Here is a 16933-nt window from a genome sequence, read left to right on the forward strand (position 1 = left end):
GATGTCATCCATTGTGTCTTAAGTGTATGTTCATGACACATTTCTATTTGTATAATTTAGTCTCAGTATTAGAAACAATTTTTCTCAAATTTCAGAATACAATTCTGTTTTTTTTCAATTATTTCTGCTTTTAAAGTGGACATTTTACAGTTCAGTTCTGTCTCAGTCATAGGTTCAACATTTCATTGCTTTTTTCTGTATCAGTGATTCAAATGTATCATTAATGTCATGTAACTGAACATACATACATGCATAATTAGTGATCAGATTGTCTATTTCTACTTTAACGTTTTTAATTTCTTCGTTCTGAACCTCTACCTTTTGTATACAGGATTATTTTCCTTGCTTATTGTGCTACCCTGTGTCTCAATTTATTTACCACTTTTGCTACTCTGTTCCTCAATTTAGTTATGTATTATTAGATGTTGATTGGATATTTGTGTTCTCCTAAGTTCTTAAATTACTTCTTTCGACTGTCAGACATCTTAGAGCACTCCATATTACGGCAAATTGCAATATGCTGATAGTACCGCCATCTGATGCCCTTATATTAGCACATGGAAATAATTTTGCCTCACTTTCCAAAGCACACTGTTCACACGTCAGCTTCAGCTGAAGCTTTCTTGCCATGCTAACTTCACGCTTTCATTCCTTTTTCTTTGGCGCCCTAATATACCCCATATATAGAGGCACCAACCACCTTTCTCTTCCAAACCATTATTATTGAGGGAACTACATGACAATAAACAACTTTACTGTCAGTCATCTCAGATCACACACAAGCGATCTCTGATGCACAGTATGGCTCATGGCTTCAACCAGTCTAGATAGAGCTCTGTTGTTACATCTTTGTTGTAATAAAGTGTGCAGTTATTCAGATACAGGTTTTGTTATTGTGTATTCCACATCCCATCTACGGTAGAGCACTACATTGGTGACCTACAACAACTGTGTTTGCATATCTATTGTTATTGCACAGCTACAATACTGTCTTTGTGTCTCCACTGTTGGGCATTTCACACATCCTGACAGCCGTTCTTATGCCACGATCGCCAGTGTTATGGACAAGATCCACCATGCACCTCAAGTTATGAAATGGGTTAGTGATACTCTTTCTATGACAGTGCTCCACTAGTGAAGAACAGTGTTTTACAATAGAGTCCGATGGGCAACCTCCTCTGTGATTTTGCAATGGACTCTGCTTTGCTCAAAAACTAGGATACTTTTGAGCCATGTCAAACCGACCAGTCGGATTTGCATTTGTTCATTTTGGCTGAGATATCATCTGTAATGGATACAAATTAGGTCACTCGAGACCTCTTGCAGCTGGCTGTATTGTCTTCTAACATGCCTACTGTGCATCAAGTTGTGCCAAGTGTGGTGCCAAATTGCACAGCTTTTCTTCTTCTATGGATGTTGCCATGTCGACTTACTGGAATGGGGACTCATCTTAAGATTTCACTTTTTTGACCCCATCTACTAAGCCTGTGGTCCACCATAGTCGAAAGCATGTGTTCCAAGTGACATCATCAGTGATGGCAAAAAACCTGTCATACTGCTTAGTCACTCAGGTGAACACATGGATACATCACGCCTACCCACCCTTGGACAATAAATACTAGACCAAATCAGCACTCTTTTTCTGCCTCTGCCACTCCCATATTTAAAGTCAAAAAACTCTGGCAACCATGGAATCAGTCATCCACTGAAACAGAGTTGCATCTCATACCCAATGACATGCTATGGATATTATGGATCTTTGAGCTTCCCCCCCTCCCCCCCACTCACACAGCTTCAACTGGCCATGGTTACCTGTGAGCAAGAGCCACTAGATACATGCCTCAATCTTCCAGATAGAATATTTTCCATCGTTCGACGTCGAAAATGTATTAATACTACAGACAGTAATGGTCTCAGACATGTGTGGCACCTGCAGTGGGAGCACAACCAACCTCCTACCTACCATGAGTAAAGCTGATCTCCCTCAACCTTTGCTGACCCTAGTGTCTCCACCACCAGCCAGAGAGATGACCTATGCATCATCACAGCAAACCCTCACTCATCTACCAACCACGCCACACCGATGGCTGTGAATAACCTGCTGGTAGTTCGTATGATTTGGTGACTCCAGTCGCATCTATCTTCCACCATGTGATTACCCAGCCTCGATCTCATGGTTCGTAGTAGGCAGCCCGAACCACCTAGATGCTTGGAACAATGACATCAGTGTTCTCCAACCTCGCTCTCGTCATGACAATGGGCTCTTCATTCTCAGTCATATCAGCAGCTGAGACTTCCGTTTTGACTCCAGCTCCGAAGGTAGTTCTTTGCTGTCCTCTTCTCCATACCCAATGCCTTCCTGCTCAGTGGTCCAGCTTCACACAACAAATAACTCTATAAGCCTTTGGATTTCAGACTAGCATGCAGGGCCTGGGTTTTGATAAGAATTTAATATGGACATTCATTGTTGTGGATTTCAGTGAGCCTGTACTCGGCACAGACGTCCTTCAAAACTTCTGCTTGGTTCCAGATCTGTGCATCAGCGTTTAGACTCACACTGCTAGCGCCAGATCTATCACAAGTGTCATCAACCACTCTCCCTTGGGCCCCAGCACAACAGAGCTGTCCACTTTACACAACAGCTTCCGCCACTTCCCGAAACGCCTGATGGCCGCTGGTGCCTTCAGGACTGCCTTCACACCACTGATCATATTGAGAGGCTACAGCAGCTCTTTTTGGACTCACACATGAGGAACATCCGTCTGCAACACGAAAATGATGCCATCAACTCAAACCCTCATCGACAAGAACATTACCCGCAAACGTGAACTCATGTGGACTTCAGAGATGCAATCCACTTTGGAATGCATTTAAGACTGTCTCGTACACTATGGATGTTATTCTGCAACAGGAAGTGGCAGGCGTTCAAGAACCACTCCTTTTTTTTCTCACGCAAGCTCTCACCTTTGCAGTGTAAGTAGTCAGTATGTGATCAAGAGCTATTAGCAGTTTCTAAAGCAGTACGTTACTTTCAACAAGACATGAAGGGGTGTTCTCTGATTATTTGCTTGGATCACTGAGCGTTTACAGACTATCTGAAACCCCTCCAACGACATCTGTACATAAAAATATTGGCACTTAGATCACATTGTACCACCTACATCCATCATATGAAAAGCATAGGAAACTTCATGGCATCCATCAATAACATGTGATCCCACTCTGACTATGACCAGTTTGTGGAAACGCAATGTCAAGACCAGCATTTACAGGCTGTTCCTCACGATCCCCCCATGGACCTCTAGATCGAACTTCGGCCTATTCATGTAAGACTCATCTGATCCTCTGTGATGTCTCGCAAAAATGAACATGCCGCCTTGCTCCTCAAGTATCACATCATCTTTGACCAGTTACATAACTTGCACCTGCCTGTATGTGTCTGCCCACATGTCCGCTAACGGACTCTTTGTTATGGCCTAACGTGAAGGAGGACTGTACGCCCTGAATTCATGTATGTGTTCCACACCAAAGGAGCAAGGTATCAGGCCATACTCAACCGCCCCTAGATCACTCTTAAATCCCGAAAGGACGTTCAAAGTGTGAATGCCAATCTCGTGGGCTTGCTACGCATCTCTGATGGCTGTCGTTACATTCTGTCAGTGACTGACTTCTTCAGTTGATGGGTGGAAGCTATACTGCTAAGGATATTATGGCTGAATACACTGCCAAAGCCTTTATTGTCACGTGGATTTCAGGCTACAGTTGTCCCAATACCATAACGATCGACCAAGGCCAGCAGTTGGAATCAACCCTTTTCCTCGAGTTGTGCAGCATGAGTGGCACTCATGGATTTAGAATTACAGCGTATCATCCTCAGAGCAATGGGCTCATTGAGTGGTGGCATAACAACTTAAAGACAGCTGTCATCAGTCACGGTGCACTCTGGGCTCCATGGGTACTCTTGAGAGTGCGTACGAGCCCCAAACGTGATCGTGGAGCTACAATCACTGAACATTTGTATGGCGAAGAGCTCTCCTCGCATGCTGACTGTGTTCCAGCAACGATTGACTATGCCATCCGATAGGACCAAACTGGTTTTTGTGAGAAAAACACCACATCCTCAACCTCCACTTAACTCCCCTTCTTTCTCGCTCTGCACCTCAGGTATTGTTCCACAAGGCTTTAAAAGAATGCAAGTTTATGATATCACATGTTGACACAATCCGACCAGCCTTGCAATCCCCAAACACGGGCCCCCTCAGTGTACTTCGATGGGACAACCATTCCTATGATGTACCGCTACATGGGAAACTTATGACAACGTCAGTCAATCGCCTTAAGCTGGCATGGACTCTGCAAAAACCTTTACATGACAATGACCCTTTCTAACCACCTTCCACAATCTCTGCAGATGACTCACTCCCTCCTGGTGACACGCCCCAGGCTTTCGAGTTGCACCTTGATGATCAAAATTTTCTTCCAGAAGACCTTAACGACATTGATCAACAATGACCTTCCCACTAAAGGGCAGCATTCAGACCGCCAGGTTGCATATGGCTCTATCACCCTTCGCTCCAACAGAATTTTTAAGATACTGCAGTGGGTCTCACTTTCCACTTCTCTGCTGAAGGTTGTGCTCACCATCATGGATCCCCACCTTTCCTCTTCAGATCATGCATTCTCAATGGCACCATTCGGCCCCAGTGAGCTCTCCGCCGTCAGAACACCACCATGCAGTCATGATTCTGCCGCCTCTACTGTGCACCAGAACATCTTCATGATTGTGATCTGTATGCCATGCAGTGTACGCTGCCTCATCACTTCGATTCTGCCAGAAGTGCCAACATGCTTATCACATCCACATGGTACCCAGAAACCTGTCCACCTCCAAATTGTTTCATCGCCTTCTGCACTTTGCACACGTTCTTGAAAGTGCTACACACTACATGGGGGCCTCTGTGGGAACTCTGTGACAATAAGCAGTATTGCTGGAGGCTGATTCAGACCATGTTTCAGCAATAGTTCACAGGCAGTATGGGCTAATGGCTTCAACCATTGCAGATATAGCTCTGTTGCACCACCGTTATTATAATAAAGTGTAGGATTGTTGGGGTACTGGTTGTGTTATTGTACATTCCAGATCCCATCTGTAGTAGAGCACTACACTTACATTTTCCATCCTATATTGTATCTCTGGTGAATTCATCTTTCTACTGCTATTGTGCACGCTGTTTCCACTCAGTTTTTTTCTTGCAATTATTTCACCCTCACCTTTAATTCACATTTATTTTCCATAAAACATTATTTGAGCAGGCGCTTCTGTTGCTGCTGCTCAAGTGTCATGTTTTGCCTCATCTTTAGTGTCGTGTTAATTTTGAATGTTATGTGAGAACTATTGTTATGTCTCTGCTGTGGAGAAATGTGTGTGTGTGTGTGTGTGTGTGTGTGTATGTAAGTTTCTGTATGTTTGATTCTTCATGGTACAATCACTGATGAATGATGTTCTCTTCTATGAATTATGATGTTTTGTTAATGTATTCTGCCTTGTTCATAAGGACCAAAGTATCGCTGTATTTTGTTCTTTTAGGTTTTTGTTTAGTTTTCTGGATATGTTTTGTACTGTAGTTTTAGTTTTTGAGTTGATGGGCAGTCAGAATGACAAAAAAGTTCACAAAATTTAATTTTCAGGTGAGCAGTCGAAAGAAACGAAACAAAATGAACATGTTATAACTTTTAGGTGTTGAAACATGTCTGGGTTAATGAAAAGAAACAGTGGTTTGTGTAAAGTAGATTTCAAGAAAACCCAAATTTTCAATTGCAAACACATAAAAACATAAAGAAGAGCTTTCAACCTGAACAAGATGATTCTAGAAAAGCAAAAATGTATCAAAATATAGGAATGGTATGGAATGGATGCATGCTGAAATCAGTGCTAAGTAATGCCAAATGCCTACATGTTTGATAAAGGTATGAATACTGATAGTAACCAAAGTGTTCAATGACATTTGTATAGCAAGCGTTAAATGAATTTGGTGCACAAACTACATAATTAGAATCAGCTAACATGGAATGTCAGCATTCATAATTTGATAAATAATGGAAAGAACTTACAATGAACTTAACCTGCATGAATACTTAGTACAGACAAATTAGGCCTATGTTTGGGATTAAAAGTTTTCATTTATCTGAAGCTGATAGAAATAAATATCTAGCACAGATAATGGATGAGTATTTAATGTGTTTTGTTACAAACATTGAATGTGTAGCATGATATCATTTGTTTATCGAGAGGGATATGAGGTGTGACATACTTCATTGACATGATATGTTCTCAATGTTTACTGTACCAACGAATGATGATTGCCACACATACTGTTAATTTTTATTGTAGGTGTATTTGGATATCCATAGTGTGCATAAAATTTTTATTGTTTGGGCATGTTGATGCATGTGATGGAAGCAGCATTCCTCCAAGAAGGTGTGGCATTGGCATATGGTGACAATTTGTGGAAGCTGCTGGTTTGGCAATTACTCACCTCAGATACATGCTGCAGTTCATGGAATAGCACACAGCACTGAGTTGGAACAACAGATGGTCCCATAGTGCTTAGAGCCATTTGAAGAATACATGTATGTCTTCAAAAAGTGATTTCTGTTATTTGGTAGCTTGTTGGACAGATAAACACAATTTTTCTCTCAAACACAGGCCAAACAGCACAGGAGACGAATCCACAGGAGAAGAAAGAAGCTATCAAGATGGAGATATACTCCTGACAAGCAAGTCAGTAATTTCTGATCCATACCAATCAGTATCAGGACTATTACATGAAGTTCTCCTCTGAACATTTATCAAATATTGCAGGGAACATCCCAAGTGCAATTCTAATTTACATATTACAGGCATTGTAGCATATAAAAACATAACTACAACTCTGAAATGATACCTAGATTCAACAAAACCAAATTTTCACATACAATCAAGATAAGATTCTCTTTTTTATGGGACAATTCAGGTAAATGTAACCAAGCAGTTTTTTATTCCTTTGATTTTATAGCAACTCTCCTCTTCCTGAGTAATGTTTTGTGTAGTTAACTTGCATTGAGATTGATGGCATTGCAATCAGGAATGAGTAGTTGTAGAAAAACTTTTATTAATTTTTTTGAGTTGATCAGGGATGGATTGTTACATAGTCCATCTTAAATTTTAAAACTGGAAGTGTGTCATATTAGCTGGCTCATTTCCAATTATGTGATCAGTAAGCTACATATATCAGAAAGTGAGGCAGCAAGAAACTATTATTTTGGGAAATTTACTTTGCACATATTTTACCATTTGTGACTGGCTGTCACCACATGGTATGTAATATGATTAGAGTAGCCTATTAGTTATGCGTAATGTCTTATTTATAATGTAAATTATTTTTATATGAAAACTGTTATTAACTATGTACTGATTATTTTATTTTCTGATAATCTGATGTGTCCAGCAACATTGTAAAATATGAGTCAAGGAAAAATAAGTATAAGAAAAATTTAACTTCTTTTATTGTCTTTTTACACATATATAGTAACAAAAATGTATATATTTACATCTAAAATGTAAAAATCATATTTATTTATCACAGCATTATTTGTGATCTCCAGATACAGTTACTACTGCCCCACTATTAATGACATTCTTCAGTCAATGCTATAACGAAAGACCACAAAACGTAGGGCCACTTACTCACAAATCACTAATCATGAAGGTGATGCACTGAAGTCAGAGTTTGTGTCTTGGAACATTTTTACCCAAACACAAATCAACTTTCAAGTGAAGTCCAACTGATAAACTATTTTATGTACATTTCCTTTATCCTATACAGTCTTTTAAATATTTGTTAATGTACAGTATTACAACGTGTATAGATATATATTCACAGTATAAAATGGTTATAAATGTACCTAAATAAATGTTGTACATATATGTTACAGTGTAGCTTAAAAAGTATATATCTTGTACTGTGCAAGCTACAAAGAGCTTTTTGAACTGAGAATGACATTTAAAAAAATTTTCATTGCTGTCTTACTGGGTATCCTATCTATGACTTAATGAGTCAAGTTATTGTCGTGAATATATAGGAGGTCATGATGGATTGACAGTTGATGAGTCAGAAGGAGAATTAATGTAGAATAGTAGTTATTTGCAGTTCCATATATAATCCTAATTTCCAATGGTATAACAAATTGCCAATGATTTTATCACACTGATTCCAATCAGCAGTAAAAAACAGCATCAGTTAAAACAGACATAGATACGTCTTCTTGTTAATGGGACAGATACAGTTAAAAGAATTTCATGACCGAGATTGTCATATTTGCCCAGAAACGAAAGATGTCCATGGGAGAGACAGCCAGTACCCCCAAGTGCAGAGGGAAAATTACTTTTGCTGGGTTACATTAACATACTCTAATGATGCCACATTTCAAAATGTTCTATTACTTGGAAGAATTCAGTGTAAGATGGAACATATACCTTTTTACTAACATGAATGGAATTAATGCGAACTTGCAGGACTTGGAAAGTCAAAAACACAACATTGAAAACATATAGCTGCATTTGTATATGTCTAACTAAATGATCTCTGATACATTTACAAGCAGCAATGCATAGTAGTGTAAGGTTATCTATCTGACGTATGTATGCGGACAGCAAGAAAATAAAACAAAACACTGTTGTATGCAAAATATGTTACACTTTGCTGTTTGCCATGTTCTCACTTAGTTAATTGAGCCACATTTTCAAGATTACCTCATCATTCCAGTAACTTCACTCATCTAGAAAATCCAGAACTGAAACAGAACCACAAAATGAAAGAGATAAGAGTTTTCTTCCCCTGTAATTGAAGAATTGCAGTTGATATTGGGATGTTGCCTGTGATGTTCCCTGGTATCTCAAGATGATGGTACACCTGTAGATACCTAAGGAGGAAAGGACTCCGGGGTTTCCAAGGCAGTTTTCTCTGCTGATATTCATTTTGTCAGAAAAGCGAATCTGATCGAGAGGAAAATTAGTCTGTGATGTCCTCATCCTGGCTTCAAATTACAGCCCCAAGACAGATCAGGAACGGAATAGACCTAATCTAACTATAGGCCAGGAGAAAGAAATTACAACATGTTTAGATTCCTCAAGGATGTCATTTAGGTATTTCTCAGACCACGTTGTAATACGATAGCCAGTACACGCAGGTAAGTAAGTGAAGGTTCCTGTACTTGCTCTGAAACGTATGCAGGATCCTCCACGCACTGGCAAGAAACAATGGCACCTAGACCATTCTGATTCAAGAGTCATCAGCACGAAATCAGAACATGACAGTTGACGTGGCTGCTTTTAGTATGGTAAGCGCACTGGGGAGACTGGACTGTTGAATTCGAAGACTCCACTTTCGAATTGGTATTCGTGTCGGCGGGGCCTCCTCTGCTAGACGGGGCAAGCGCAGCCGTCGGCGCGCCACGCGATGGCCGCCTTGTGGTACAGCTTGGCCGGGGGTTCCCCTGCGGTCCCCGCGCCACTCGCGTCGTCTCCCCGGAACAGGTTGGCGTGCGCCGCGGCTCGGTTGCGGCGCGCGTTCGCCTCGTTCTTGTCGGGACGGCGCTCGGCCGCCTCCTGGTGGTGGTTGTGGTGGTGGTGGTGGTGATGGTGGTGGTGCGCGGCGGCGGCGGCAGAGGGCAGCAGCGGCACCTTGCAGCGCGCCAGCGGCGGCGCCTTGCAGGCGGCGGAGGCGGCGGCCAGCTCGCGGGCGTCGCGGCGCAGGATGCGCACCGCGGCCGCCACCAGCGCCACCAGGATGACGACGCCGCACACCGGCACTGCGATGGTCGCCGCCTTCAGCCACACCTCGCCGCTCGCGTACGCCGTGGATTCGGGCGAGGCCGCGCCGCGCGCGGACGCACTCGCGTTCCCAGCGGCACCTGGAGGTAGGTTTACCGTAATTTGAAATGCAAAAAAGAGGACACTTTGTGTATTTTAAGATGAAAAAAAAGAAGACTTTCAATCCTTTAAAATTATTACATGAGAAACAAGCAAAAAATAAAACTATTACACACATTCCACGTACACTACTGGCCATTAAAATTGTTACACCAAGAAGAAATGCATTGGACAAATACATTATACTAGAAATGACCTGAGATTACATTTTCACGCAATTTGGGTGCATTGATCCTGAGAAATCAGCACCCAGAACAACCACCTCTGGCCGTAATAACGGCCTTGATACGCCTGGGCATTGAGTCAAACAGAGCTTCGACACGATACCACAGTTCATCAAGAGTAGAGACTGGCGTATTGTGACGAGCCAGTTGCTCGGCCACCATTGACCAGACGTTTTCAATTGGTGAGAGATCTGGAGAATGTGCTGGCCAGGGCAGCAGTCGAACATTTTCTGTATCCAGAAAGGCCCGTACAGGACCTGCAACATGCGCTCGTGCATTATCCTGCTGAAATGTAGGGTTTCGCAGGGATCGAATGAAGGGTAGAGCCACGGGTCGTAACACATCTGAAATGTAACGTCCACTGTTCAAAGTGCCATCAATGTGAACAAGATGTGACCGAGACGTGTAACCAATGGCACCCCATACCATCACGCCGGGTGATACGCCAGTATGGCGATGACGAATACACGCTTCCAATGTGCGTTCAACGCGATGTCGCCAAACACGGATGCGGCCGTCGTGATGCTGTAAACAGAACCTGGATTCATTCGAAAAAATGACGTTTTGCCATTCGCGAACCCAGGTTCGTCGTTGAGTACACCATCGCAGGCGCTCCTGTCTGTGATGCAGCGTCAAGGGTAACCGCAGCCTTGGTCTCCGAGCTGATAGTCCATGCTGCTGCAAACGTCGTCGAACTGTTCGTGCAGATGGTTGTTGCCTTACAAACGTCCCCATCTGTTGACTCAGGGATCGAGACGTGGCTGCACGATCCGTTACAGCCATGCGGATAAAGTGTCTGTCATCTCGACTGCAAGTGATACGAGGCCATTGGGGTCCAGCACGGCGTTCCGTATTACCCTACTGAACCCACCGATTCCATGTTCTGCTAACAGTCATTGGATCTCGACCAACGCGAGCAGCAATGTTGCGATACGATAAACCGCAATCGCGATAGGCTACAATCCGACTTATATCAAATTTCTCCTCCTTACACGAGGCATCACAACAACGTTTCACTAGGCAACGCCAGTTAACTGCTGTTTGTGTATGAGAAATCGGTTGGAAACTTTCCTCATGTCAGCACGTTGTAGGTGTCGCTACCGGCGCCAACCTTGTGTGAATGCTCTGAAAAGCTAATCATTTGCATATCACAGCATCTTCTTCCTGTCGTTAAATTTCGCGTCTGTAGCACGTCTTCTTCGTGGTGTAGCAATTTTAATGGCCAGTTGTGTATTTACATTACTTTAGAGCTCCAGTCCTATGTATATTTTGTATTGGACCAAATCTTTCTTAAAAGTGCCTTTTTTGCCACAAATATTAAAAAAAAAAGCTGATTCAAATGCCTAAACGTAAATTTAACCATTGGAATCCCATTTACAGATTCTGGTGTCAGTTTATTTCTCTCCTTGTCGACTGTTCCTGTATTAAGGGAAACAATGTCTCAGCACAAGCACTGCGAAGAAGAACTGCACAATTTTAATTAATTCACTAAAATGTTCCTCACGCCGGCCGCGGTGGTCTAGCGGTTCTAGGCGCGCAGTCCGGAACCGCGCGACTGCTACGGTCGCAGGTTCGAATCCTGCCTCGGGCATGGATGTGTGTGATGTCCTTAGGTTAGTTAGGTTTAAGTAGTTCTAAGTTCTAGGGGACTGATGACCACAGATGTTAAGTCCCATAGTGCTCAGAGCCATTTGAACCATTTTTTTGTTCCTCACTACTGCACGACTCAATGTACTTGCATCATTACTTACGGCTTGGTTCATATGTGGCTATGAATATTTTAAAACCTGAAAACTGATCAAACGCTTCTCCTCATCAATTTCAATGTTTTTATCTAAAACAAATTTCTTCCATATAAGTCCATGATACATCTGCAAAATCAAGCCACTTAAAACGAGAAAATACACTTAATGTTTGCATCGACATATTCAGAAACTTTAATCATCCAGACGAAACATGACATATCGATTGTAAACAAATAACAAATGATTAATTCAGTAACTGTTAATTAAAACAAGAATCAAAAGATCTTAATTCCCAAGACGAAAAAATGCGGACGTTAGCAACAATCATAAAAATTTATACGGACACTACATTTAAACATCGAAAAGGCGTACATGTTTGCAAAAACACGGAGTATGATGATCGTTCCTGCGCGAGCACAATGTGACACTGATAGTGACGCTGATACTCTACTGGCCAAACAGTTGTGTGAAATACTGACCAGTCATAAACTGTATAGCGACAATATTGTTACAATAAAACGACTCAAATAATTGCAAGTCGCTTGGACAAGTTAATTTCAGGACGTTCCAGCAAATACTTGCAGAAGTACAGGAAATGTATTTGCAATTGCAAATATTCACCACAATCGGCTGTATATTGGAGTGACGACAGTGAAAATTTGTGCCGGATCACACTCAACCCGGCTTTCCCACTTTACATGACGGATAGCGTTAACCGCTTCGGCAATCCGTGCAGGAATCAGGGCCAGACTCAAACTTCCATATGTCGTCATCTATGCGTCACAACCTGCACTCGTATGTTACATACATTCCTGTCTAGGAAGGACATATTTATGCATGCATGCATGTCTGAAGGAACAATGCACTTTACTTCTTCATAACACCAGCACTGCTGTTTCGTATTTATTCGCAACTATCGGGTCCTTGACTCTCAATAAATATGTGCTTCCTGGACGGAAATGTACGTAATGTACGAGTGCAGGTTGCGACACACGGATGACATATGGAAGTTTTGGTCTGGGTGATTCGTGCTCGGATGGCCGAAGCTGTTAAGGTGACCGCTTACGTAAAGTGGGAAATCTGAGCTCGAGTTCCGGTCTGGCGCAAATTTTCATTGTAGTCATGCCTATATACAGCCGATGGTGTTTCATGTTAATAGTTGCGGATACATTTCTTGTATTTCTTCACGGCTGTAGTCGCTGCAGTGCCTCGCACTTCTTAACTACACAGAGACTGCTGTTTCGTATTTGCAGAACTATTTCGACTACAGTCGCATCTTGAGGCAAGCAAGTGCAAGTTTGCGGTGGAGTGCTTAAAAATCAGAGCTGTCACCATCGCTGTTGCATTATTATTAGCGAGGAAAACTCGCGAAGAGAAATAAAAATATGAGAAAAAAATAAATTTGTCTGAAGGAGTGGATACAGAAGGGTACATATTTAAATTACCAAGAAACACTTGAACAAAAATCAGAGGACTTCGCTCAGATTAAAAACTTTCTGAGAATTTCGTATGCAAGCTAGGAATATCTCTTGTCTGGTGTATAATAAAATATTTGAAAACAGTACACAAAAATGCTGCAAGTTGATACAGCAAGAGATCATCTTTCAAATATTCTTCGACTTTCGCAAACAGTGCGTCCTCAGATTTTTACCTTTTCCGCTCTCTATAGAACAACCTTCAAAAAACTTCCTTTACGAATAAAAATGAGCTCCGAACATTGTTGAGTTCTTTGCCTAAAAACCACGTGATTTCTGCAGTTACGGAATCGGAAAGTTAGCCCGGCGTTGGCAGACTGTTGTAAATGCTGAAGGAGAATACATTATTGAAGACTGAAGTCCTTGTTATGTGCGTTTCTTGTGTTTATTAAACTTACTGCTAACTTATGCACCAACGCAACACACCGTAAATCGAATTGCAGGAATGGCCTATGATATTTAGGTGTTACCGAAGACGTAGGAATTACGGATAGGTCTACATAAAATTACGTGTTCCGTCGCCGTTGCCAGTCATCACTGTTGTCACAATATGTGACACCGGCGCTTTGAACGGTCTGAAAGGCATAGAGCAATAAACAGTGAACATAATTGCGTAGGCTTCCGCGGCCAGAGTCAGTCGGCATAAAAGTTTTCTGGGTTTGTTACCGCGTCATAATGTAAAAACTACTGCTGCTATAGAAAAGCCAACGTTTCGGCCACGATTGCAGCGGCCTTCTTCTGGGTCTAATGGTGCGTTCTAGCTTTTCTATAGCAGCAGTAGTTTTTACATTATGACGCAGTACCAAACCCAGAAAACTTTTATGTAAACAGTGAACACCTCTCAGGTATGAGGCCTTGGACCAGTTCCGACTGTCCTCTTGCTGCCTCCAAGATAGTACGAGGGGCACTCAATGATCGTGGGGCGTGTGGACAGGATGTTGTCAATCCCTCCAGCCATTACTGCCAGCAGATGAATCCCGATGATGCCGCTGCTTCGTTATCCAAGCAGCTCTTCATTGACCTCAGAAAGGCTGAGTGGGACCCCATACCTGACCTCCCTGCCTCAGAAAAAAATCTGAGGAGGTATCGGGAATCGAACCTGGGTCCTTCCACACGGAAGGCGGCGACAATAACCTCTGTTTTATTCTTCGTCATTATTTCTGTGCGGATGTCGCAAGGCACCTCTGCAATTCCATTCGGCCACGAATGCGGCTAGTTCAATCTGTATACATAAATTTGTTGAAAATCGTTGATCTCCGAAAGTTCTTGACCGCTTGCTTTTAAATTTTGATACAACCTTGCATTCTAACACAGACGTGATTTAGGTACCTATTTCTTTAACGTATGATATACATGTAACTTTTTGAGGTTTTTTTTGTAACGTTTCCTTACTATTACGAAATTTATAAAAAATTATGTATTACATATATTTAAAAATAGATATCTAAAGACACACACTTATTCCAATGCAACTTTTTGTCAAAATTTCAAAGCGTTGAGTTAAAAACTATCGGATATTTGCGATTAGGAGCATTCACAGTTTCTATATAAGTACAAACATAAATGTTAGTTTCTTCAGAATCTCAAATCTCTGAAAGTTCTTCGCGGATTGCTTTGAAATTTTGACAGCAACATTGTATTCGAATACTCACGTGTTTTCATGTACCTATTGGAACGCTGCCTGATATATCTGTAATACATATGTAACAAAGGAGGAAACGTTATAAAATGTAAATGTTGGTTTGTTCATAATCGTTATTCTATGAAAGTTCCTAACCCAATGCTTTGTAATTTTGACACAACGTTGAATTCTAATACGGCCGTGTTTTTAGGTAACTAATTCTTTAATGTATGTGTATTTTTAATACAGATAATATAAAACTATATGTGTTATATTAAGGGAAAACATTGTTACCAAAAATCTCAAAATATACCTTTCCGACTTACTTCACTGTTTTTCACGTTACTGTACTAAACACTTAGACACATATAGACTATATACTTTATAGTGAAACGTTGTCGGCAAACAGAAAAAATGTATTTTTGGTTAGTTGATTTATGACTAGAATGCTAATACAGGCCGGCCAGGGTGGCCGAGCGGTTCTAGGCGCTACAGTCTGGAACCGCGCGACCGCTACGGTCGCAGGTTTGAATCCTGCCTCGGGCATGGATATGTGTGATGTCCTTAGGTTAGTCAGGTTTACGTATTTCTACGTTCTAGGGGACTGATGACCTTAGAAGTTAAGTCCCATAGTGCTCAGAGCCATTTGAACCATTTTTGCTAATACAGAATCTGAATTTGCAAGGTCAGAGAGAGGGCGAAAGAGGGATGGACAGGGGGGTCGGAGGAAATGGACATACAAGGGTAATTCGGAAAGTAAGCTGGTAATAAAAAAGGAATCGAATGCAGATAAAGAAAGCAATTTATTTCACAAAAATTTGTAATACTTACACTACTTTTCAACATAGACACCGTAACTTTCCGGGCATTTCTCTTAGTGTGGTGTAAGTCTATGTATTCCTTCGTCATACAATGTTGCCGCCTGTATAGCCAACCATGAGGTAACATGTTCTTACTGAAGCACTTGCCACCAAGGAATGACTTCTAATGCCGACAGAGATGAAATCGAGGTCGGGACTGAACGGAGGATGGCCAAAAGGGTCCCAGCCAAAGCTATGAAGGAGTTGTTTGGTCACTTTCGCAGTGTGTGTTCGGGCATTGTCGTGAATGAAAACCACACTTTTTGAGAGTTTTCCTCTGCACTTGTTCTTTTTTGCGCGGGGCAATTTCTTAAGCGTCTCGCAATAAACATCCTTATTGATTGTTTCACCTCTTGGTAAAAAATCAGTCAGTAAAGTGCCTTGTCTCTCCAAAAACACTGCACACATGAATTTTTGGGATGCCAGGAGTTGCTTGGGTTTAACCTTTCCTGGGGACGAGGTGTACCACCGTTCCATCGATTGCCGTTTCGTTTTAGGAGTGTCATAACCAACTCAAGTTTCATCCCCAGTGACTATCTACGATAAAAATTTGTCGCCATCGTCATTGTAACGTGTCAAAAAACCAAGCGCATTGCTCATCCGTTGTTGCTAGTGCTGTTCAGTAATAGGATTAGGCACCTAATGTGCACAATTTTTATGAAAACCCAGTTTTTCAGTAACAACCTTAAAAATTATTATCCATGAAATCTGTGGAAGTTGACAAGCTATAACATTAATCGTGAACCTACTGTTTTTCTTAATCATTTCTTCGACTGCACCAAACAGTTCATCAGAAACTACAGATGGACATCCACTTCGGTCTTCGTCATGTATTTGATCACGCCCTTCCTAAAATTGCCTGACTCATCTTGTCACCATTGAAGAACTCAATGCATTTTCTCCGTAAACCACGCAGATTTGTCGATGAATGCCACTTGGTTTAACATTCTTAGCATTCAGAAAAGAAATCACAGATCTCAGTTCGCACGCGGCATGATTTTCGATCAACAATGCCTCTATAAACAACCACTACGACCG

At 41.7% G+C, this 16933-nt stretch overlaps 1 protein-coding gene across 1 annotated transcript in view; it reads right to left on the bottom strand.

The window, feature by feature from the left end:
- Positions 1-7523: 7523 nt before the first annotated feature.
- The window catches only part of LOC126253431 (BMP and activin membrane-bound inhibitor homolog), a 286791-nt gene continuing 277381 nt past the window's right edge, over positions 7524-16933 (bottom strand). Inside the window, exon 4 of the mRNA XM_049954765.1 lies at positions 7524-9951. Within this exon, the coding sequence (XP_049810722.1) occupies positions 9461-9951 (491 nt within the window). The 3' untranslated portion in view covers positions 7524-9460. The remainder of the gene's footprint in view (positions 9952-16933) is intronic.

The sequence above is a fragment of the Schistocerca nitens genome, chromosome 4 (assembly GCF_023898315.1).
Source record: "Schistocerca nitens isolate TAMUIC-IGC-003100 chromosome 4, iqSchNite1.1, whole genome shotgun sequence".
NCBI lineage: Eukaryota > Metazoa > Arthropoda > Insecta > Orthoptera > Acrididae > Schistocerca > Schistocerca nitens.